This window comes from Oryza glaberrima, chromosome 5, assembly GCF_000147395.1.
Source record: "Oryza glaberrima chromosome 5, OglaRS2, whole genome shotgun sequence".
NCBI classification, from domain to species: domain Eukaryota; kingdom Viridiplantae; phylum Streptophyta; class Magnoliopsida; order Poales; family Poaceae; genus Oryza; species Oryza glaberrima.
The window spans coordinates 13,986,787-14,008,350 of NC_068330.1; the positions used below are offsets into that span (position 1 = coordinate 13,986,787).

Consider the following 21,564-nt stretch of genomic DNA (forward strand, 5'->3'; position numbering starts at 1 on the left):
AGCTGTTTGGGTTGATTTGAGATGACTGGTTTATTAATAGTCATTCTTTTAGCATGTTATATGCTTATTTTGGTTATGGTAAGGGTCACAGCCTAGGCTATCGGACTCATTAATTACCATGATTTTCTATCCTGTTTGGTGGGTCATTTTATGAGATTTTTTACTCGGATTCCTATCAAACATGTCTATTTTTGGATCTTTGAGTGTTTATCACTCGGCCCTTCGTGTATTTTTTGTCCTTGATATGTTCAAGTTGAGAAGCAGTCGGCTGGGTATCTTACTAAGTACCATGCGTGCTTCGCTATAAAACCACTCGGTTCTTGACTATATGTTTAGTTTTTCAACTAATGAAATAGTCGGGGGGCTACACCTAATTAGGTGCATCTACTCGATGCACCATGTTTTGTTTTCGCCCTTCACAGTTTTTGATTTTTAGTACTCGGCAAGCTGGAGCAAGTTGAATTGATGCACTCGGACTACTGTTTTTTGTTTCGAGAAGGCTATTTTGTCAACTGCGAAGGTCTCGGGGGCTACTGTGGAGATTATGGATACCCCATATCTACATGACGGTTGTAATTTAGTCGTATATACGGTACCAAATATAGATGGAATATCTCTATGAAGACTTGGGTTAGGTTCTAAACTTGTATGTCAAGGAAATACCCGGGATCTTAGTCGGTTACGATTGTATTTTATCTATAATCCCATATTCCGTTAGGATATGGACTGTATTTTGTAAAGCGGACTCCTTCCCCTATATAAGGAGGGTCTGTGTGCCTCTTGGGGCGCGTTTTCTTTTTCCCAGTTTATACAATCAATAACACACTCGGCGGAATCATCCCCGGACAGGAGTAGGGTATTACTTCTTGAATAAGAAGGCCTGAACCTGTATAAAATTCCTTGTCTCCAAACCCATCCACTTTCCTAGCTTGATAGCCACCCCCTTTTATTATTGCCGAAATCTTGCTTCGACAAAACATGAATGAATATCGTTGCTATTGGGACTTATACTCCATACATCACTCGACACAATTCCCTTTTCAAATCACACGAATTTAAAATGGCCAAGATTGATTTAAGATTCATGCAATACCTCCTAACCATATCCTATCCTTTTTGTCTTCATCACTCTTTGACTCCACCGCCACCCTCCGTCTTGTGCATCTCCTCTAGTGCCGGCTCCAGTACGTCCATCCTCCATCTTCTCCAACAACACCGTTGAGCACCCCCCCTCTCCCGGTGTTCTTCTTCTCTGACTCTAGCAATATGATGCCCTTATCCCACCGGTCCTTCCTCGCCTCCACTGTTATTATTGGGCTTTCACCACCCTAGGCATCCCTCCAAAACCGTCGGTCACTGTACCCTAGACCCCTACCCTCCAACACATCTCAACCCAAAAACGCTAATCTCAAGGTTCTCTACCAAAGTTGGAAACTCGCTAGAGACGAAGACAATGCATAAATCTTGGAGTAGATTTAAGAGAAAATTTGATCCATAGCATAGGAAGAAAGCGATACCAAAAAGGCAAAATTTGCTACGAGACACTTAAAAAATGTGTAATTAGCTGTGAGATACCGCAAAGATGTGAATTTGTCCGAGGACACTTCAAAAATATGGTAATTTGCTGCAAGACACTGGAAGCATTAAAATATAATATCTATATAATAGATGAGAGAGAAACCACGCAAAATGACACTTTTACCCTTATTATCTTATCCTACCCTCCAACCCATACCTAGCCTAATCTGCCTTAGGCCCACTTGGCAGACACTTGAGCTTGCCCAGGCTATATACAGTATACACCATCCTCCACCGCTCAAGAACACGAGAAAAAGAGAGAGAGAGAAAGAGAGAGAGAGAGAGAGAGAGATCAGCGTCGGCTTTGTTCGATGAATGGCCTCGACGTGGTGACGCCTGGCTCGCCCTCTATCTCCCCAAACCGTGTCATCTCTTCTCACACATCACCCTCGTGCCGAAGAGACCAGAGAGAGAGAACTCCAGTTTCCTCGACGCATGGCTGCCAAGAAGAAGGATGGCGTCGATCGCTGTCAAGCAGTCATCGTCCCAATCTCATCCACGTTCCATTACCTCCTCAAGACACCGATTTCATTCCCTCTAACCTCATCCCTTTCCATGCAGTGAGTCGACGGGAACGCCGCCGCACACATGGACACCCGGGAGCGTGCTCCGAGCAATGCAACCATGTCGACCGGGTGAAGGGAGAAGAAGGAGGGCAAAACTGTCGCTTTGTGTGGTTTCTCTCTCATCAATTGGATGGATATTATATTTTAATGCTTTTAGTGTCCTGCAGCAAATTACCACACTTTTCAAGTGTTCTCGGGCAAATTCACATCTTTTCGGTGTCCCACAGCTAATTACACATTTTTTGAGTGTCATGTAGCAAATTTTGCCCAAAAAATAGCACAAGATTTTTTCTCTTTCGATCAGAAGCACAGGCCACCAGTTTTTCTTCGCCCCGTAGTATTTCCGTTAGGTTTGGAGTTAACAACGTTAGATTGAAGTACAGAAAAAATTCGTTGGACCCATTTGCCCTTTGTCTTCCTCGCCGCATTTTCCCCGTGTCATCTACCCGTTCCGTTTTCACCCTATTAGCCTCGACACGAGTACACGATGACATGCTCCGGCGGGTGGCCTCCAAGCTCGCTGAGCAGGCGGGGCGCCTGCGCCTCCCTGCTCCACGGCCTCCCTCGGCCGGCGACTGCTGCAGCGATGATGCTCGAGCGCCATCCGCCGGTCCATCCTGGTCTCCGCCCCACGGTGGCGACGGTGCAGCTTCGGCGCCTCCCATCAGGCCCGAGGGTTACTCCACCTCCGACAGCGAGGTGGACGGGCTAGGCAAGTACTTCAGCGAGGAGGACGAGGAGGAGGAGGCGGCGGAGGAGTTCGTCGAGGACATCGTGGCACAGGAGGAGTGGGAGGGCTTCACGTTGGAGTACGACCATGGCTCCAACGCCGACGAGGATGCTGCGGAGTAGGAGAAGAAGTAGCGGCGCTAGAGGTGGGATTCTCTTCCTTAGTCTGTGTTGCACGCTAGGTGCTTACGGAAATGCATGTGAGGTTCTACGCATGCTTTAATAAACTCTTTAGTTGTCGATAAATGATCTTGGATGCCCATTTGGGTCAAACCTGATTACCGTTGTCTTAAACAATGTGAGTCAAAACCTAATTCTACCGCAGTATCGTGGGCATGTATTGTTGGTTTATTGGAGTGGTGTCTCCCCTCTAACAGCCGCCGCCGCCGTCACCCTTTCTCTTCAGCTTAATCAGCGAAACCAACGCAGGACTGTGCTAGGGGTCCAGCCCAACCAAGCATAGATAGAACAAGGGCAATATGGTCTTTCTAACTCTTGACTAATAACTAAACAATTCACTGGAACGATGACCACGACGAAAGTGCTACGGGGCGAAGAAAAACCGGTAGCCTGTGCTTATGATCAAAAGCGAAAAATTATTGTGCTATTTTTTGTACTTTTTTTTCCCTATGCTATGGATAAAATTCTCTAGATTTAAAGGTTTTCAAAGCCCAAAGATAACGATGTGCTTGTGCTGTTTAAACAGCAGTAAGTAAATAGGACGGCCCAGCAGCATCCATCCGACGGCCCGGCCCATCTTATTACCAAGGAACAAGCGTGGACAGTATCGAAGTTCCAACAAAAGGTACTCTTATTATCATCAGCAACAAGTTTCTCAAAGAAAAGATTATCAGCAACAGTAGAAGGTAAAGGTAAGGCGACGCTGACGCTGCAGATCACGGATACATGATACACCAGTACAACACCGATTGATAAAGATCTCATCCCCAAATAGAATATCAAACACTCAGCGGCATACTCTTAGTGAGTGTCCGCTGGGGTCATCACAGTAGGCAATAGGAGTCTCATCTCTCCACTTACTAAGATTTCAGGACTTTTAATTTAAAGTTTCACAGGACTCTACCCACTGTTCCAAAAACAGCGACAGGAAACCGTATGCAAGCGCATCATCATCTTAAGGCAGCGTAGTGACATGGTACGGTATGTTACTTAAATAAACCCCCCCAAAAGAACAAGAAGCGTATCTCAGCTCCTCCACTTCATGGACTCGGTGCATTGTGGCGAGAGTTGGGCTTCAACCTTCAACCATCTGATGCCTTCGGGGAGTTCTCGGGTGTCTTGAGTGTGCCGGACGCCTTTTTCGCCTTGTGCATCTCCACCGCAGCTTTGAACTCCTCCCTGATGCTGGTATCCCTGAACTTCAGAGCAAATGTGGCAAGCCCGCTCTGCGAGTCGCCGATGCTGTTCATACAGGCAAACGTCACGCCCTTCTTGTCCATGTCCTTCAGCGACATGTCCTCGTAAAGGCTTGCGTTAAGAACTAGCCTGTAATTGCCCTTGGTTCTCATGACGAGACGAGACCTCTCGCCACCAGATACTGGGATGTTCAACTTTAGTTCCCCCTTTCCTCTTTCTTTCCAACCCCCATCCAAGTATTCATACAATGCTGAGTCGGCTGTGAATATGGCCTTCTCATTCTCTTCACCAGTTTCAACTGGGCCCTCTGGCATAGCAAATTTCTTGGGAGCTTCTGCCGAAGTCGCAAGCGCAGGGGAGGAACTCCCATTATTTGAAGCACCAATACTAAAAGATGGGAATGATGAGCCATCAGTCTTTAGCCCAAACAGGGGAGCACTCGAGCTTTCTTTAGAGCCTGATCCAAATGAAAATGAAGAGCCTGAAAATCCAGTTCCAGCCAGTCCTGTGAAGGCATTTTGGCCACTCGACAGGTTCTTGAAAGAGAAAAGGGGTGTTGGTGATGACGACTGCCCCTTGTTATCAGCATCCTTCTGCTCCTCAGACGATCCATCCTTTGTCTCTGATTCATCTCCATCTTTCTTCTCATCATCACCCTTGCTAATTTTGTCTTCAGCTCCAGCCTCATTTGCTCCATCCTCTTCTTCAGCATCTCCCTCTTTTGCTGTTTTGTCCTCGATATCAGATGCCTTGCTGTTATCTTCCTTGGCCTCTCCAGCTACCACTGATCCGCCCCCCAAGTCTTTTGCTTCGTCAGTGGTCTCAACAGGTTGAGAAGGTGGTTCAATTGAGTCACTGGACTTGGCTTTTTCATCTGATCCTTTCAGATCCGATCCATCCTTTTCTGTCTCAGCTACCTCACTAGAACCTGCACTCTTTTCAGTTACAGGTAAAGCATCTTTCCCACTGCCATTGCTTCCCTCATCAGCTTTCTCACTTGAACTATCCTTTGCATTCGCTGTAATGACATCAGAAGGTTGAGGCTCTGAGACAGGGATAGTTGCTTGGGCGCTGGTATCACTGGGGGTAAATCTGATTGCAGAGAAAGGATTAGAAGGAGCTGATGAGGGCTGCTGGCGTCGAACCTTTACAATTCTCCGTGTTGCCATCACTTCCTCACTAGCTCTCTTAAATGTCCCCATCTCTTGCTCAGTTGAGTCATCATCAGGCTCAGGATTATCCTTGTTGATTTGGGTACCTGCAACCCTCTTCCTAGACGTTGGAGCATGCTCCTCGTCTGCCATTTCAAGTTTCTGAGATTACCTGGAAATCAAAATAAAAGACCAGAGATTAGCAAACCAATAATGATGTCGTAAAACTTACGCAGGCGTTGCAATTAAAACACCTATTAGTGGGTTTCAAAATTCCAGATCAAATATGTAGTCTTTTCATGTACGTAGCATGAGTCAAAACATGAATGCAGCATGAACTCTAAAAGAGAGTTAACAGAAAAGGCTCAACATGCTCTCTAATTACACAAAACTACAAAACTTCATGTCTGTACAGGTCAATAGCATTATGACCATGCAAATTCCTTACAATCCATCAATCTATGCACAGAAAAGAACTAAAAAACCAGCGAACTTGAAACGAAAAAATGGTTGTGCATGTACACAGCAATTGAAGGCAGAGTTGAACAAAATTACATGATATTTCTAAAATATATGTGTGAAGTATAATATCCTAGTTTAAAGGCTCCGGCAACTTTTAGCTCTTTCCTTCAATCCTCTAGGGCACATAAAAATAGTTTCTGACAAGGACTCAATTGATCAATAACATGAGATAAGAGGTATGTGCAAAGGCCTCATAAGCAGTTATTAATAAAATTAAGGTTGAAGTTGGAGAGACCAAAGTTTATAAAGTCATTTCAATTGGCCCATGAATACTATATACATAGTTTTTGAACTAAATGTTGTAAATGACCAAGAATATCTACCGGCGTTAAAAAAATATCTACCACTGAACAAGAGCATTCATGTTTTTCATTGAAAAAAGAAACATGGCCAAACTATGTAATCTAGTGATGAACATCTGAAGCATGTACGTTTATGGGCAGTGCAGTATTTACACCTGGGCCTAGGGCAAGTAAAAAAAAACTTCTTTTTTTCTATCTTTGCTTGGCATCCTAACTACATTCACAACTGAAAAACCGGTTGCCCTAACAGTAAGGACCCCTCCAATATAGTTGAAGACAGCAATGGAACAACATAGGCATGGACGCATGGTATTGACTAACTGGAAGCTATGCTTCAGCAAACGTCTGAGAACTAGCAGATTCTAGTACACATTATAGGAATTCCAAAATTGTATACGCAACGTTATACTCAGAAGAGTTGTTGCTACAGCTACCAATCAGCTAAATCAAAACAAAAGTTTCTACATACCGACAGAGAGAAGTATAAAGGTATAATCAATACTCAGGAGGTAAAAAATTTGCAGCTAACCAAACAAACATGAACAAGCTGAAAATTCATGCATTCCCAGAGTAGTGTAGGTACCATAAGAGGACCAATTTCAAAAATACTTTACTCCTTTAAACTCCTTTAAAAGGAGTTGGGATGATGGTGTGTTCCACAGTAGACTCTGTTTGATATTTTACATTTTTCTCAGGACCAAGCCCAGCACAGGTAAAAGCCCCAAAGCCTGAAGTAAACCCTAATTTCAGTTTATCTTGACTAAAAAGAAAATTGTCCTTTGTACTTCACTAGAATTCAGAAATCATCAGCTCATCGCTACTTCAATAGAATTTCAATCCAAACGCGTGCAGTACCGAACTACTACTGACCAAACAAGCCCGTACTCACCAGAAACGGCGGTCGACGGCGGCGTAGGGAGGGACCACGGGACGAGGTCGAACGGAGGGGCGGACGGGCGGATGGCGGAGACCGGGGCGTGGCCGCTCAGAGGCGCCGGTGCGCCGCCCGAGCCGAGGCGGAGCGCCGCTGCCTCGCCCTCGACGACGGCGGGGGCGGCGGCGGCGGCAAGTAGCGAGTGGCTCCGACCGGCGAAGCCTCCGGAGTACAGATCTGGCAATTTAGGGTTGGGGGATTGGGAGTGGCTCGTTTTATATGGCGGCTGGGTGCTGGGCTTTGTAGGCGATTTGGGCCTTCCTCGTATCCGGACTTCCCAAAAGGCCGGCAGGTTTACATAGGAGTCGGACCGGGCCGGGCTTTTAAGGGTTCAGACTTTAAAGCCCAATTCTGATAGGAAAAACAAACCTAGTTGGAAAAAGTACACCGAGGGTCCCTCAATTTGTTATCGGGATACAAAATCGCCTCCAACCGTAAAACCAGATATGCGAGGTCCCTTAACTACACAAAACCGGTCACAATAGGTCCCTCGGCGGTTTTGATCCCGGTTTTATCCTACGTGGCTGTTGAGTCAGCGTGGGACCCACATGAGCCCCACATGTCAGCGTGGCCACGTCAGCTTCCTCTCTCTTTCCCTTCCTCATCTCTCTCTCTTTCACTCCTCTCTTCTCTTTTTTGGGCAATCTGGCCGGCGGCTGGGGCGGGCTTGCCTTGTCGACGGTCTCGTAGTCGGAGAACTGGAGGAGCTCGTCGACGGCCCAGCCCTGTGGCAGGAACTGCGCGGCGAGGGCGCCTGCTGCATCCTGCATGTCGACGGCAGCGGTCTGTGCCGGCTGCTGCTGATGATGATGATGTGGTGGTGACGCTCGGAGGACCCATGGGCGGGGCGTGGTGGTCGGAGTCATGGGCGTCGCTGCCGCCGTCGCAGGGCGAGGCGGAGGCGAAGCCGACGCGGCAGAAGAGCGCTAGTGCTTCCTGCGGCGGCTGCTCCGGCTACCGGCTAGCTAGCAAGCAAACAAATTTATGCGAGGCTAGCTAGCTTGTCATTCTGTGCATGCATGAGCCATGCGAATATACGAATGTACATGCATGCGAATGTACTCTAGCTAGAGAATCAAGGGTTAGCATTTGCTAATTGGCCGGTGGAGCAATTACGTACGTACATGCATGCGCCATGCATGCTTATCGTATTGAGGGTGAAGTAATTATCGTATTTTACGCGCCGCCGGCCGGATAAACTCAGTCGATCAAAGTAAAGATTTTGATTTGATCAAGTTAAGGCCGCGACCTTGGCGACCTCGGCGTTGCTCATCTTCGACGGCGCTGTCCTCTTCCTTAAGATGGTGCTGAGAGATCTGCCTCACGCTCATCATCGAGCCACTCGGTAGAAGAATGCTACTCCCGTTTCAAAATGATTGACACCGTTGACTTTTAGTACGTGTTTAACCATTCGTCTTATCCAAAAAATTTAAGTAATTATTTATTCTTTTCATATCATTTGATTCATTGTTAAATATACTTTCATGTACACATATAGTTTTACATATTTCACAATTTTTTTTTGAATAAGACGAACGGTTAAACATGTGCTAAAAAGTCAACGGTGTCAAACATTTTGAAACGGAGAGAGTACTACCCTGCCGAAGCACGCTCGCCGAGGGTCGTCGGAACAAGGCCCTGAACGCCGCCAAGATTGCCTGCATCCATGAACGACGTTGAGATACAGGATGTCCTCGCTTCGCCGGTCGATGGCCTCTCAGACAGTGCCCCTCCTCCTCCTCATCCTCATGCTCGAGGCGGCGGCGATAGGGGTGCGTCAGCGGCGGTGCAGTGCGGGCAGGTGACGCAGCTGATGGCGCCGTGCATGCCATACCTCGCCAGCACCCCCGGGATGACGCCCTACGGCATCTGCCACAACAGCCTCGGCGTGCTCAACCGGATGGCCCCGACCCCCGCCAACCGCGTTGCCATCCGCAACTGTGTCAAGGACGCTGCCACAGAGAGAAGAGTGAGAGAGAGAAGAGGAAGGGAGAGAAGAGGGGAAAGAAAGAGGAGGCTGACATGTGAGGCCCACGTGGGTCCCACGCTGACTCAGTAGCCACGTAGGACAAAACCGGGATCAAAACCGCCGAGGGACCTATTGTGACCGGTTTTGTATAGTTAAGGGATCTCGCATATCTGGTTTGTGGTTGGAGGACGATTTTGTATCCTGATGACAAGTTGAGGGACCTTCAGTGTACTTTTTCCAACCTAGCTCGAGAGTACTACGGGGCTATTCAGATTGATGCAATTTTTAACCATACCATTTTTTTGGCATGGTTGCTAAAAATGTGTCTATGTTTAGTTTGTTGTCAATTTTTGGTAAACACATAAGAAATCCTACCAAAATTTTGGTAATATTGTCAACTTGCCAAAATTTGGTAAGGTTTATTTTGGCTACAATCTGAATAGGCCATACATTATAGGAAAAACAGTCCATGACTTCCTCAAATATCAGCCGAATCTAATTCATATCCATCAACCCTCTCAATTATTAAAACCATACAAAACGTCTCCATCGATTGTTTTGAGGGCAATCTTTACTGACATGATGTTCATGTAACAACCCAGTCACCAAAGCAATTAAAAATAGATATAGGCCCACATGTAAGCAACAAGGGGGGAAAATAAAAAACCATGGGGCCTACATGTCAATCCCACTCTTATTGTCGTTCTTTCTTCTTTCTTTCGCACATGGGTGCAACAATCCAGTGGTGCAGGCCCGCTCATCGTTGTCCCCCTGCACTGAAGAGTCGAGGAGGCGAGCAGCGAGGATGGTGGAGGAAGACAAAAAGGCCACCACCGCCACTTGGGTTGTGTACCATCAGAGCCCACTCTCCCTACAGTGGTAGACCTCGAGTCGCTTTGCCCTGGCTCCTTCTCCGAGTGTCTCGACGAGCAGCGAAGATGCGGTTGACGAGCTAGGCCACATCGACACCATTTCCCTTGATCCCATCTCCCTCCGCTCCCGCGCATGCAAGGGAGAAGGCACGTGCTAAAGTCATTGTGCTGCACGACAACGACATCGTCAGGGAAGAAGAAGGGATGCATCGGCGGAGCTAGCAGCGGCCATGGAGTATGACATCGGGAGGCCAACATCATCGGGAAAGCTTGTAGAAGGCAGAGATGGAGGGGATACGACATAGGGTGGCATGGCAGAGCCGGCGGTGGCGCTCTCTCCTCCTTCTCCTCCTCACCGCCGGCTCTCTCCTCCTCAACTGCTCCGCCTTGAGGCCGCATCGTCGCTTGTCAGGGCATGCTAGCACCTAGATCTTGGCCCACCAAAACCGTCGACCTGTGTCCCCTCGGCCCTTGCTCGAGCTCATTGCCGCCATCGCCGTGTGCCCGTGTGGGGAAAAGGAGAGGATAGATCGGGGAGAGATTCTTTTAAAATAATTAATAAATCTATCTAAGTTATAATAGTTAATACTTACTCATATTTTTCCGTGGCAAAATAACCTGAATTTGTTCAGTCGAGCCTAACATAGCCTAAACTGTATGTGCCAATGGTTTAATCATAGAAGACGTGATACAAGTATATTAGAAATAACGGATTGCGTGTCCTACGATACTGTAACACTACAATACCTTATAGCAAATCAAGTCAATAAAAAATTGCTCATCAAGGATTGATATCAATGGTCTTGATGGGCCTATTCGATTGGCATTTTCTGCAGCTAGCTGCAGCCGTACAACATAAAACGCCTCAGCTACAACGTTGCCGCAAGAATGGTAGCTGAGCAGGCCCAATAAAAATGAGTTTACTGCTGGGCTAGAAAAGCATGGTTGAAGGAGCATTTACCTCCACTCTTTGGATTTTAGTTCCTAGGCCGATCAGGGTAAGCTTCTAGGCCTCTTCTGTTGTTGCTTGTTTGCTTCTCTTTGCTCCTGGTGGGATCGTTCTAGCAACCAGATCGGTTGCAAGGTTGCCTGCTCATTGTATCTTCGACGGTGTTTTTTTTTTCAACGCCAAATGATTCTCTACCGGTCAAGGCCATGTAAGGCCCTGTCTGGAAACGTGCCGATGCTTGTTCTGTTGCGGCTTGCCATGGTTGCTCTTGCCACCTTTGTCATCAACATAGATGAAGCAATTGCGTAAGACAAATCAAGAAGGTCTTGATTGTGTTTTTTAGATTTTCTTTTGTCCTGTCTTGAAAAATCTAGGACCTTTATATAATTTATTCTATCCCAAATGATTGTCTGATACTGGTTGTCGTAGTATTTTAAAAATAAAGTCAGCAGGTGCAAAAAAAAAATTAACGGTTTTACTATAAATATATCGACGGATTTCTTACTTCAAATCACACGGTTTTTTTCTTGGACCTACCACATCAAAACATAAGTTTTCTTGTCTGTTGAGCATAGTAACCGACTAGTGTTAATGTAGGCTGACAAAATCTTCTAGCAAATGCCTTTGTGGGATGAGCATATGAATTCCAATTGCTAGAACTTGCACTTCACCAGTGGAACAAGTGAATAATTTAATTTAGTTGCATAGCCAAAATTACACAATAATTACAGAGTAACTCCAATGTAATTATGGTGTAGTTACACTGTACTATGGTATAGTTTCAGTGTAATTATATTATAGTTATATTGTAATAAGTTGTGATAAAAAAAAGTTTGACTATGAGTTTGTTTATAATTTTTTTTAGCCCGTGCGAGCACCGTTGGTTGGTCCAGTTAGGTTGAAGCCCATCAAGTAGTTACTGTAGCTGTTATTGATGTGCGTCGGATCTTGATCTAAGGGTTGAAAATTCTGTGTAATATCGACTCTGAAATCTGTGGAATGCAAGCTAGTTAGTCTCCAAAAATAATATTTCCTTCCCTACCAAAAAATATAGTTATATCTAGAGCTTATTCGGATTACAAGATAGACAAAACATATTACTACGATAGAAATAGAAAAGAAATCCAATTGTAGAACATGAGAATGAAAAACAAAGGAATATAAAAGCTGAGAGCATTCGGATTATAGGATATGAATTAAAAAAAAAGAACCTGAGGTGGTTGGATTTTTCTTGTACTTTTCATGTGAAATTAGCATTAAATGAAATTTTCCTTTGGATTTTCTACGATCTGTTTCCACATCCGAACAGCAAGAAAGGAATTTTTTTTTAAAAAAACTCTCATACACAGTATCCTCTAAAAATCTTGTGGGAATCATCCAATTCGAAGAATATAATAATTTCTTCATCTAAGCTCATCTCAACCAATCACAACCATCGTTGATTTTATTTTCTTCAGCTACTTATTCATCCAATCACAAATATCAATTATTTAATTTTATCTCTTATAATGTTGGTCACAAACATTAGGAATTTTCTTTAAGGGGAGCGTATCCTATGCACACAGGCACTCGCGTGTACACACCGTGTACACCAACTAAAAATTATCACAAAAAATTCTAGGAAAATTCATACATGTACTTTCAATAGTATTACATCTACGTGCAAAGTCACATCTTCAAATTCATTCTACATAGAGAATAACAAAAAAGATAAAATTCTAACAAAATTGCAACCTTAAAACTGTTAGATTTTTTGTTTTTTTTGTTACGGCTAAAATATAATGAATTTGACGTTAAGATTTTAACCCTAGGTGTAATACAACTGAAAGTATGTGTATGATTTTTTCTAGATTTTTTGTGATATTTTTTAGTTGGTGTGCACGTGTGTACACGTGAGGGCCTGTGTGCATAGGATATGTTGCCTTCTTTAAGATTGAAAGAGACATAGGAAACACGTATAGTTATGTGCTCCCTCTGTCTCTAAATATAAGAGATTTTGATAGGATGTAATTCTAGTCTATTTAGATTTATTTTAATATGTCACATTGCATGAAAATGATTTAGGGAGGGAGGGACCGAGGGAGTACTCCGGTCAAGCGATCACGCCATCACGGTTGGTCGGATGACCGGAGTGCTTGTGTAGTACTGTAGTAGTAGAACAGGCACAAGGCCGACGCACGCATGAGGACGAGGCCGAAAAAGGGTCAAAAACATCGCGTTATCCTTCCCTCCTCTCGCCTCGGTGGTGTGCGTCTTCCCCACCCACCCCCAGTCTCCAATGGCCACCTCCCACCTCCTCGCCGCCGCCTCCTCCGCCACCTTCCGCCCTCCCCTCCTCAGCCTCCGCTCCCCGCCGCCCTCTTCTCTCCGCCTCAACCGTACTGCCTCCCCCTCAGCTCCCTCTCTCTCTCTCTAGCTTCTTGTTCTTGCAGCTAGCCCCGCTGTGTGTGGCTGATGCGTCTGAGCTCCTCCATTCGCAGGAAGGCGCCACTTCCAGGTGGTCCGCGCGGCCGAGACCGACAAAGAGAGTAAGCTCGCGCGTCTCCCTGTTTGTTCGATTGATTTCTATGGCGTTTTCGGGTTTTCCTAATGTGCGGTTTGGATTGGCTGCGCAGCGAAGGCCAATGCGCCCGAGAAAGCTCCCGCGGGAGGCTCCAGCTTCAACCAGCTGCTCGGCATCAAGGGCGCCAAGCAAGAGAACGTGAGTGTCCCATCCCGCTCCCTTGCGCTACGTTCTAATCTGGTTGCAGAATGCATATAGAGCACTGGGCACTGGGGTTTTAGCAGCATATAGAGCTGCATATATGCATGGGCATTGAGCATGTCCTACACTGGGTTCTTGGTGTGTGCTGTAGCGGGATTGCCGATGCGCTACCCAGTGGCGTCCTCCTCGAAAATTTCCTGTTTTTGGATGCCATACATGGCCCTTTCTCTACCTTTTTGGGAGAGCATTGGAGCATTTTTCACAAATGTTATATGCAGCTGCGGCTTATGATGCCACGCCGGCGCACGCCCTACCTTACCGCGTTGTTGTTGTTTGGGTCATTTTAGTTATGTGTATACTAGCTAGGTGCCTTGACCAAGTTATGGACATTCATGCCGTTCGTTCTTCAATAGATTGATGATGATTAGTGATACGCTTTGCTCTATGCATCTTTCTTGTTTGTAGTAGTTCGCAGTTTTTGTTAAGGCAATAGACGATTCTCCAGATTGTGACAAGTTTAGTACTAATGGCTCATGTTGTGGAAGGCTTGGAATGTCGATACATAATCATTCAAAATAGAAAATAGGATTTCAATTTGAAGCATTCCTTAGTTTGCAAGCTTTTCCCCCAAAACCATGTTTTAAGCACTCTACTTCACATTTCTAGAAGCTGATAAGATATGCATCTTTTTCTCTTTTTGCAATCAATATATTCATGTATGGAAACAACTAATGCTATATTGCTAATCAATCAACTCTTTCACATGGTGCATATAGGACATATGGAAGATTCGCCTTCAACTTACTAAGCCAGTGACATGGCCTCCGCTTGTATGGGGAGTGCTTTGTGGAGCAGCTGCCTCTGGTATGCCTATGGCACCTTTCGTTGATTTTATCTGTTTGGAGAGTTTATTCTTCTACTTCCTAATAATCATTTGAGCACCTGTAGAATTGGTAAACTACTTTTTTTACTTTATAATCATGTGTGCCTGTCACTACATTGCAAGCATTCATAAGACCTAATCAACGGTTTAAAAGTGTGCATCGTCCCTAAATGATGAATTTACTGAACCCTAGTAATTTTACTGTGTTGCCAATTTGCATAATTTACAAGATCTGTAGGTCTGCAACTTATTTTGTGATGAAGTTACTTCCTGATTATCGCTGTATTAGAGTGGAATCAGCCAAAATATTGAATATATGTGGGCTAGGCTCTATGCGAGATAAGTCCAGCCAAAAGAGTTCTTTATGGTGGCAATGGCATACTATTAGCTCATTGCTGACAGTACCTGTACTTATGAACAGTGTTCCTCCTGGTGTACAACCATAAATTTATTATTTGCTTATAGTTTATTCTAACCTCTTGTATTCAGGAAATTTCCACTGGACAGTTGAAGATGTTGCAAAATCTATTGTCTGCATGATAATGTCTGGTCCATGTCTTACAGGATACACACAGGTTTGCTGTTAGGACTTGGATATGTTTTATACTTTTATCGACTCTCTTCATAACTTCATATTATGCTGCATGGAGAACTTTTTGCACTGCTGCTAACAAATATGTCAGCTTTCAAATGTTCCTGACTGTAGACAATTAACGACTGGTATGATCGAGACATAGATGCGATAAATGAACCTTACCGTCCTATTCCTTCAGGCGCTATATCAGAAAATGAGGTATGCCAATGGAGCTTTCTCCTTTCTTTTCTGTGCTCATATTTATTCACAGTTTTGTTAGTTTCATCAGCTAATGACAAATGACTACTCTGCTGATTTATGTGCCATCAGCTATCACTTTAACATTGGGGAAGCACCTTTAGCAATGGGTTTCTGATAAAATACTCCCTCCATTTTTCTTTATAAGACTAACCAACATCATACAGAAAAATAGAGGGGGTATACCAATATACCATAAGTCGTAAAATTGAAAAGGTTATATATATATCATGTAATAAACTAATAATATTATTACAAGCCATATATATTTATTGATCAACTATCTACACAATACCTCATCGATTAAAGAAGTGGTGGTGGGATGGCAGACTTACTGCCACCACGACTACTAGTTTTTTTTATATATATACACTAGAGATTGCGAAGTTTCGATGCAATCCCTAATGATGTTGCCAGGTGCAACTGTCTCAACAATCATTGTGTCATGCAAAATGTATCTCATGTATTTACTGATGGCAACGATTTCATCCAGGTCATTACTCAAATTTGGGTACTGTTGTTAGCAGGGCTTGGCCTGGGTGCTCTGTTAGATGTATGGGTAAGTCTCCAGCTAACTGATCTTGAATATTAGCAGGTTGAAAAAGAAAACGCTCTTCTTTGTTTTCTTAATTTTTTTTTGCTGCATTTTGCAGGCAGGACATGATTTTCCTATTATTTTTTATCTTGCTGTTGGTGGGTCCTTGCTTTCTTACATATATTCAGCTCCACCTCTGAAGGTATTTGATACATCTGTTCTGAATCACACAATCCCCCTTGTTTTTAGTACAGTACATCATAATTAGTCAACAGCTTTTGATTGAAAAAAATTGAAAAAAAAACACCCTTGCACATTTCAGCTCAAGCAGAATGGATGGATTGGAAACTTTGCTCTTGGTGCGAGCTACATTGGCTTGCCCTGGTAAATTAACAGTGCAGATCTTCTTCCATATTGAGTAAAAATCTATGATATTATATGCAAGAAATTAGATGTATATCCTATCTGTATGTATTCTTCGCAGGTGGGCTGGCCAGGCATTATTTGGAACCCTTACTCCTGATATTGTTGTCCTGACTTCTTTGTATAGCATAGCTGGGGTATATCTTCATACGATTACTTTTCTTGTAACAGTGTATGCTTTTCATGATCATTGACCGTCTTTCGTGATTTCCTAGCTAGGGATTGCTATTGTAAATGACTTTAAGAGTGTTGAAGGAGATAGAGCTCTGGGGCTTCAGGTTCTTCTTCTGTCTGTAGTGTAGATTTATCACAGCCCTTTTCTGTAGTTCCAAAGAAAAGCAATCATCCATATCACTTACCTTTTTTCAGTCACTCCCGGTTGCTTTTGGTATGGAAACTGCAAAGTGGATATGTGTAGGAGCGATTGACATAACTCAATTATCCGTTGCAGGTAAAGACATGCATTTTCATTATGTTGCTTTTGTTTCAAACATTATCTTCAAGGCTGTATCTTGGTTTCATTGATTATGTGGTCCATGTTGTCAACTTGTCATGCTGCTATTTAGCATGCCATAATGTTATGAATTTATTTTATTATAAGGGGAGGGCTAAACATTAAAGGAGCTACCATGTTTGCTCAGAGGCCTAAAAATTACCATGTTATTCAGAGAAAAAGAGAAATATTTGCACGGTTCGATCATGGTGGGTCTATACTCTATACTGTAACAATAAAGATTGATTGCTATAGATGGATGCAAATTATAATTGTATTTATAGAACTAGATGCAGAGTTTTAAGTAAGACAATGTAGGTCTGCACAACCATGTGGAAATTTGATCTGGTTACTATTTAAAAATATTGTAGTTTAAATTTCCAGTGTAATGACGAAAGTTTTAAAGAAACTATAAAAGGGCAGTTGCTGTGAAACAAGAAATGTTTCCTAAATGTTCAGAATTAGCTTTAGAAATGTTTCCCGTCATCCCATGTCAGCAAACTGTCCAGCAGATAAATGTTGCTATGTCATCTTTGTGAATTTCCGTAGCAAACTGATTATTCTGAGGATTGCTATGTTTTCGAGTGGCGACCCTAGTACTTTCAAAGCACCATAAAATATTGCATTATTCTGACAAAATGAATTCCATTTTTCAGGCTACCTTTTCAGTTCCGGCAAGCCTTATTATGCCCTGGCACTGCTAGGACTCACAATTCCTCAGGTGGTCTTTCAGGTGAGCTGGTCGTTCCAATTAGTTCTCCCAAATGGTTTCCTTTATTTCTCTGGTCTGATCCCACTCAGTACAAAACATTTCAAACTGCTGTGAATATTAACATTTCTCCCTGTAATGCTAGTGAGTGAACCTTTTAGGTTAGCCATCTGCAGTTCAGACAATATCACAATAGTATGGAATTAGTGCCACCAAACTATGTATGGCAAAAACATTTCTTCTTACAGTCCTTATGACTTAAAAAACAAACAACACTGCAAACTAAACTCTGGCTGCCAGGAAATTCAGTCGCTCTCTGCTTTCTACTCACTCTATTTCATATTATAAGGCGCTCTAACTTTTCCTAAGCTTATAGAAAAATATAGCAATATTTCAACACAAAATAAACGTATTATCAAAATTTATTTAATATTAGATTTAGTGAAACTAATTTAGTGTTATAGATATTGCTATATTTTCCTATATACTTGGTCAAACATTAAAAAAATTAACTTAGAAAAAATTCATAACTTAGGAAAAAGTCAAAGTATGGTTGTAATATGAAATGGAGGGAGTAGCTTCTAATCCTCATTTTCCTTGGAGCAGTTCCAATACTTCCTCAAGGACCCTGTGAAGTATGACGTCAAATACCAGGTGCGCTTCTGTTAGCTTCTTCAATTCATTCATCTCTTCCTTCCCCATTCTGAAACTGCCAAGCAGTAGAAACTGGAGACAACCAACGAACAGTCATCTGATCAGTGCAATCTTACATTTGCCAAATGCAGGCAAGCGCGCAACCGTTCTTCGTCTTGGGCCTTCTGGTGACCGCCCTTGCAACCAGCCACTGATGAAAGCAGCAATCGCCCTGGACTGTGATTCTGTGACAGCGAAGTTTTGGGTGGAAGATGCAGATTGATGGTTCTCTGCAACTGTTGGTGGAGCTAGGTTCAGCAGCTATGTTCGCGAGTGTATTAGCGCTCTTTTGGCGGTGCTGGGTAGTAGAATGTAGAATCGTTTATTGTTGATTCCCTGAACTGATCCAGATCAAACATCTTCTAAAGGTTCTGCGATGCAATTGTAGCTGCAGACGGGAGATGGTACTGGGGGTCGTTTTGCTACTTTGCCGCCGATGTTGTAGGGTGTGTAGACAGACTGTAGATGAATAATGTCAGTAACACCTGTGGGGGGTTCAGTGCTAGTGGGCTGCAAAACTTGAGCACTGCTTCGATCAAATTGTGTCTTTGATTATGAAATTATGGAATCCAGCACAGGCAGGTAATAATTTCGTAATAGAGCATAAACAATTTGTGACCTTAGGTGCGAAGAACATAAAGCTGACCAAGGTGAAGTAATATTGATGCATTGTGCGCTGCATTTAATTTGGTTGTTGAATTCAGAGTACGTATTTAAATAGGTGTCCGGAGGGGAAAATGTACACAAATGTTATACTCCGTTTGCTGTGCATCTCGCAGTGATACAAAAAAATACAAATCAAACCACACTAAAAAATTTAGTCAGTTGCTCGTCTTCAGAATTCAGTCCTCAAATATTTTTAATGTTTCCTCCATGGCTGCTCGTCCGTTCATTTTGCACTCATTTTGCTCTCTGTGAACTGGAGAGCCCCAGAGGTTCTCTTTTTGCATGTAATCTGAGTTTCTGATCAACCATTCAGCCTGGCTAAGAAAACCATATGGTGGTGGCGTTCTTCTAACTTGTGTCTGCGCGGCTGTTGGCTTCATCCAATTCATCGATCGCCAGTTACTACTTACTTACTAACACCGTCCGGGAACAGGAGTCGAGCCAAAGAGGCAGGTTTATCTTCCATTAAGCTTAAGAGAACTCGGAGATAAGTTCTTGGCACGGCACGTCCTGTTTTCACTCTCAAACTTGAGCATTCAGTTTAGACGAGGTACTTGATTTTTTTTTTTTTGTGCACGGCCCAGCAGGTGTTTTAAGAAAAAAATTAGGCAACTTAAAATTGTTGTCCCTTCTCCTGTGTTTTGCGCTAATAATTCCATCCTGCACATGGCATCTGAGGAATCAAAGATCAACTAGCAACAGCAACAATTAGCCGCGATAGATCAGACATAGACACTGGCACTTTCGGATGAACAACAGCTAGCTAGATTAACTGAAAGCAAGCACGGTTACAAAGGACACACCCAGCAGAGGCATCAGTTGGAAACAAGAAGCTAGCAGCTGCTGGCCATGAAAAGCCAAAGCATCACCTAGCTAGCATTCATCCCCTGCCTGACCGATCCTGCAATAAACTAAAACACACACCCTAGCTACTGACCATGATCGATCAGCACCTAAACCAAACTACCAAAGCTAGCTAAAGCTAAGCACGCATCACCATATGAAACATAACATAGCAAATCATACGGTCGCCTACATGCGTGCATCCGTCAAGACCTACATTATTATTGATAAGAGAGCTAGCTAGCTAAGACTGACTCGATGACTACAACTGAGACGACTACGACACACTGGCATTCACGGATGCAAAAGTGTGTGTAGTCTAGGACTTGGTCTTGTACTTGGACTCGTCGATGTCGATGCCCTCGCGGGCGGCGCGCTCGCCGCCGGACTCGTCGCCGGTGCTGAGGCCGCCCTTGCGCCCCATCTCGCGGTACCCTTCCTCCCCCATCTGCTCCTTCCTCGTCTGCCCCCCGCGGCTGCGCCCTGATCGATCGATGCACACGTACGCATATTAGTTACGTACTTCAACCGAAATACCGAATGAAATGGCAAGTTTGATCTATCAAAAGTTTCAGTATTATTTTGCATACCCTCGGCGAGGTTCTCCTGGGCCTCGAGGCTCTTGCCGCCGGTGCCGCCGGGGACGACGGTCTGGCCCTCCCTGGCCATGCGGTCCAGCTCCGACCTGCCCTGCTGCTGCTGCCCGGACGCCATTGCCAAACACTAGTTAGCTAGCCTGACGTACGCTGCGAACTGATCGATGAACAAATCGGAAGGGTGGCTTGTGTTTGTGTGTGTATGTCTTCTGCGGCTTGAGCTGATAGGGATGGACGACGCGGCCGCGCTGTCCTTCTTATAGGCGGCGACGGACGGGGCGGTGCTCCGCGGCGGGATCAGGGCGCCGGCAACGTACGTGTCGCGCGGCGACGCGGACGGCTCGGTGCGCGCGCGCGCCTCCGCGACACGCGTCGTGGCGAGGCCGCCGGAGCGCGACACGTACGTGCGCAAGCTATGCCTCCGCCCGCGCGCGGCGCGCTCTGGTTCGCTGCATGCGCGTGCGCGCGCGTGCCTATGCATACGCATATACTACTCCGTATGTCCGTGCTAGCGCGACTGCGCGAGCGCGAGCGAGCGAGCGGCGGGGTGGCTGCACTGTCGACACGTCGATCGGGATGTTGATCACCGTGCATGCATGTGGACATGTGGTAGGCTCGCACGCACCACCTGGTCGGGGGGAAGCCCATGCGTAGACCGATCGTGGACCGGCGACCAGATGTTTCCGGCTCGCTCTCTCAGCTACTGTGTGCAACTGCATGTGTATTGACGCAGTACTACTCTCATGCCCTTTCTCAGATGGTTTTCATGTATGGGTAAAATTGCTTGGACCGACAACTCGGTGACACTGTAGAGGACAATTAATATGAACGTTGCATACGTCTGTCGTCTCTTTATGGATAACTAAATATTTTTATGCATGAAGGATTATTCATTTATCATTTATGGCTTCTTTAATTGATTTGTTTCGTGCTTCAGATTAGTGGTGGCGTTAGGATTTCTTCTAGCCTAGAGCTCAAATTGAAGATTAAAATTGCCCATGACCACACATAGACCAAGTACAGTAAAAATGTCAAAAAAAAAAAGCAAAAATGAGGGCTAAAATTACCATGACAATTCATACACGGAACGGAAGTACAGTAAAAATTAAAAAGAACTGAATTAACATTTCATTGGAATACCTCCATGATCTTCACTCTCCATCAACAGCACTACAGTATGGAGAGAGGCTGAACTTGAATCTGAAAAATGATATTACTGCAAATTATGAGAACTTAAC

At 44.5% G+C, this 21,564-nt stretch overlaps 3 protein-coding genes across 4 annotated transcripts; 1 reads left to right on the forward strand and 2 right to left on the reverse strand.

Annotated features, from left to right (window-relative positions):
- Positions 1 to 3,802: 3,802 nt before the first annotated feature.
- On the reverse strand, positions 3,803 to 7,337 carry LOC127773865 (nuclear pore complex protein NUP50B-like). Its single transcript, XM_052300077.1, has 2 exons — positions 7,115 to 7,337; positions 3,803 to 5,573 (listed from the first exon to the last, which is right to left on the reverse strand). The coding sequence occupies exon 2, from the start codon at positions 5,552 to 5,554 to the stop codon at positions 4,136 to 4,138; it is 1,419 nt and encodes a 472-aa protein (XP_052156037.1). The 5' UTR covers positions 5,555 to 5,573; positions 7,115 to 7,337; the 3' UTR covers positions 3,803 to 4,135.
- Positions 7,338 to 13,136: 5,799 nt separating this feature from the next.
- Positions 13,137 to 18,781, forward strand: LOC127775174 (chlorophyll synthase, chloroplastic). 2 transcript variants are annotated; one of them, XM_052301494.1, is made up of 15 exons: positions 13,137 to 13,327; positions 13,430 to 13,477; positions 13,565 to 13,650; positions 14,430 to 14,517; positions 15,026 to 15,111; positions 15,243 to 15,329; positions 15,862 to 15,927; positions 16,022 to 16,105; positions 16,226 to 16,287; positions 16,388 to 16,463; positions 16,542 to 16,604; positions 16,696 to 16,777; positions 17,476 to 17,552; positions 18,135 to 18,182; positions 18,314 to 18,781. In XM_052301494.1, exons 1-15 carry the CDS (start codon positions 13,228 to 13,230, stop codon positions 18,374 to 18,376), a joined length of 1,116 nt encoding a protein of 371 aa, XP_052157454.1. In that variant the 5' UTR covers positions 13,137 to 13,227; the 3' UTR covers positions 18,377 to 18,781. The 2 variants fall into 2 exon arrangements, with proteins under 2 accessions (XP_052157454.1, XP_052157455.1); XM_052301495.1 differs by lacking the exon at positions 16,542 to 16,604.
- Positions 18,782 to 19,614: 833 nt separating this feature from the next.
- On the reverse strand, positions 19,615 to 20,565 carry LOC127774552 (embryonic abundant protein 1). The gene is made up of 2 exons (XM_052300814.1): positions 20,321 to 20,565; positions 19,615 to 20,213 (listed from the first exon to the last, which is right to left on the reverse strand). Exons 1-2 carry the CDS (start codon positions 20,442 to 20,444, stop codon positions 20,050 to 20,052), a joined length of 288 nt encoding a protein of 95 aa, XP_052156774.1. The 5' UTR covers positions 20,445 to 20,565; the 3' UTR covers positions 19,615 to 20,049.
- Between the last annotated feature and the right edge of the window lie 999 nt (positions 20,566 to 21,564).

What these genes read in the sequence shown, in the direction of transcription:
- LOC127773865 (XM_052300077.1), bottom strand. Translation starts at nt 5,554, where the DNA reads ATGGCAGACGAGGAGCATGCTCCAACGTCTAGGAAGAGGGTTGCAGGT.
- LOC127775174 (XM_052301494.1), top strand. Translation starts at nt 13,228, where the DNA reads ATGGCCACCTCCCACCTCCTCGCCGCCGCCTCCTCCGCCACCTTCCGC. An exon ending in GTCTTACAGGATACACACAG is followed by an intron (nt 15,112 to 15,242) that starts GTTTGCTGTTAG and finishes TCCTGACTGTAG; the next exon opens with ACAATTAACGACTGGTATGA. An exon ending in TTCCTCAGGTGGTCTTTCAG is followed by an intron (nt 17,553 to 18,134) that starts GTGAGCTGGTCG and finishes TCCTTGGAGCAG; the next exon opens with TTCCAATACTTCCTCAAGGA.
- LOC127774552 (XM_052300814.1), bottom strand. Translation starts at nt 20,444, where the DNA reads ATGGCGTCCGGGCAGCAGCAGCAGGGCAGGTCGGAGCTGGACCGCATG. An exon ending in CCAGGAGAACCTCGCCGAGG is followed by an intron (nt 20,214 to 20,320) that starts GTATGCAAAATA and finishes TCGATCGATCAG; the next exon opens with GGCGCAGCCGCGGGGGGCAG.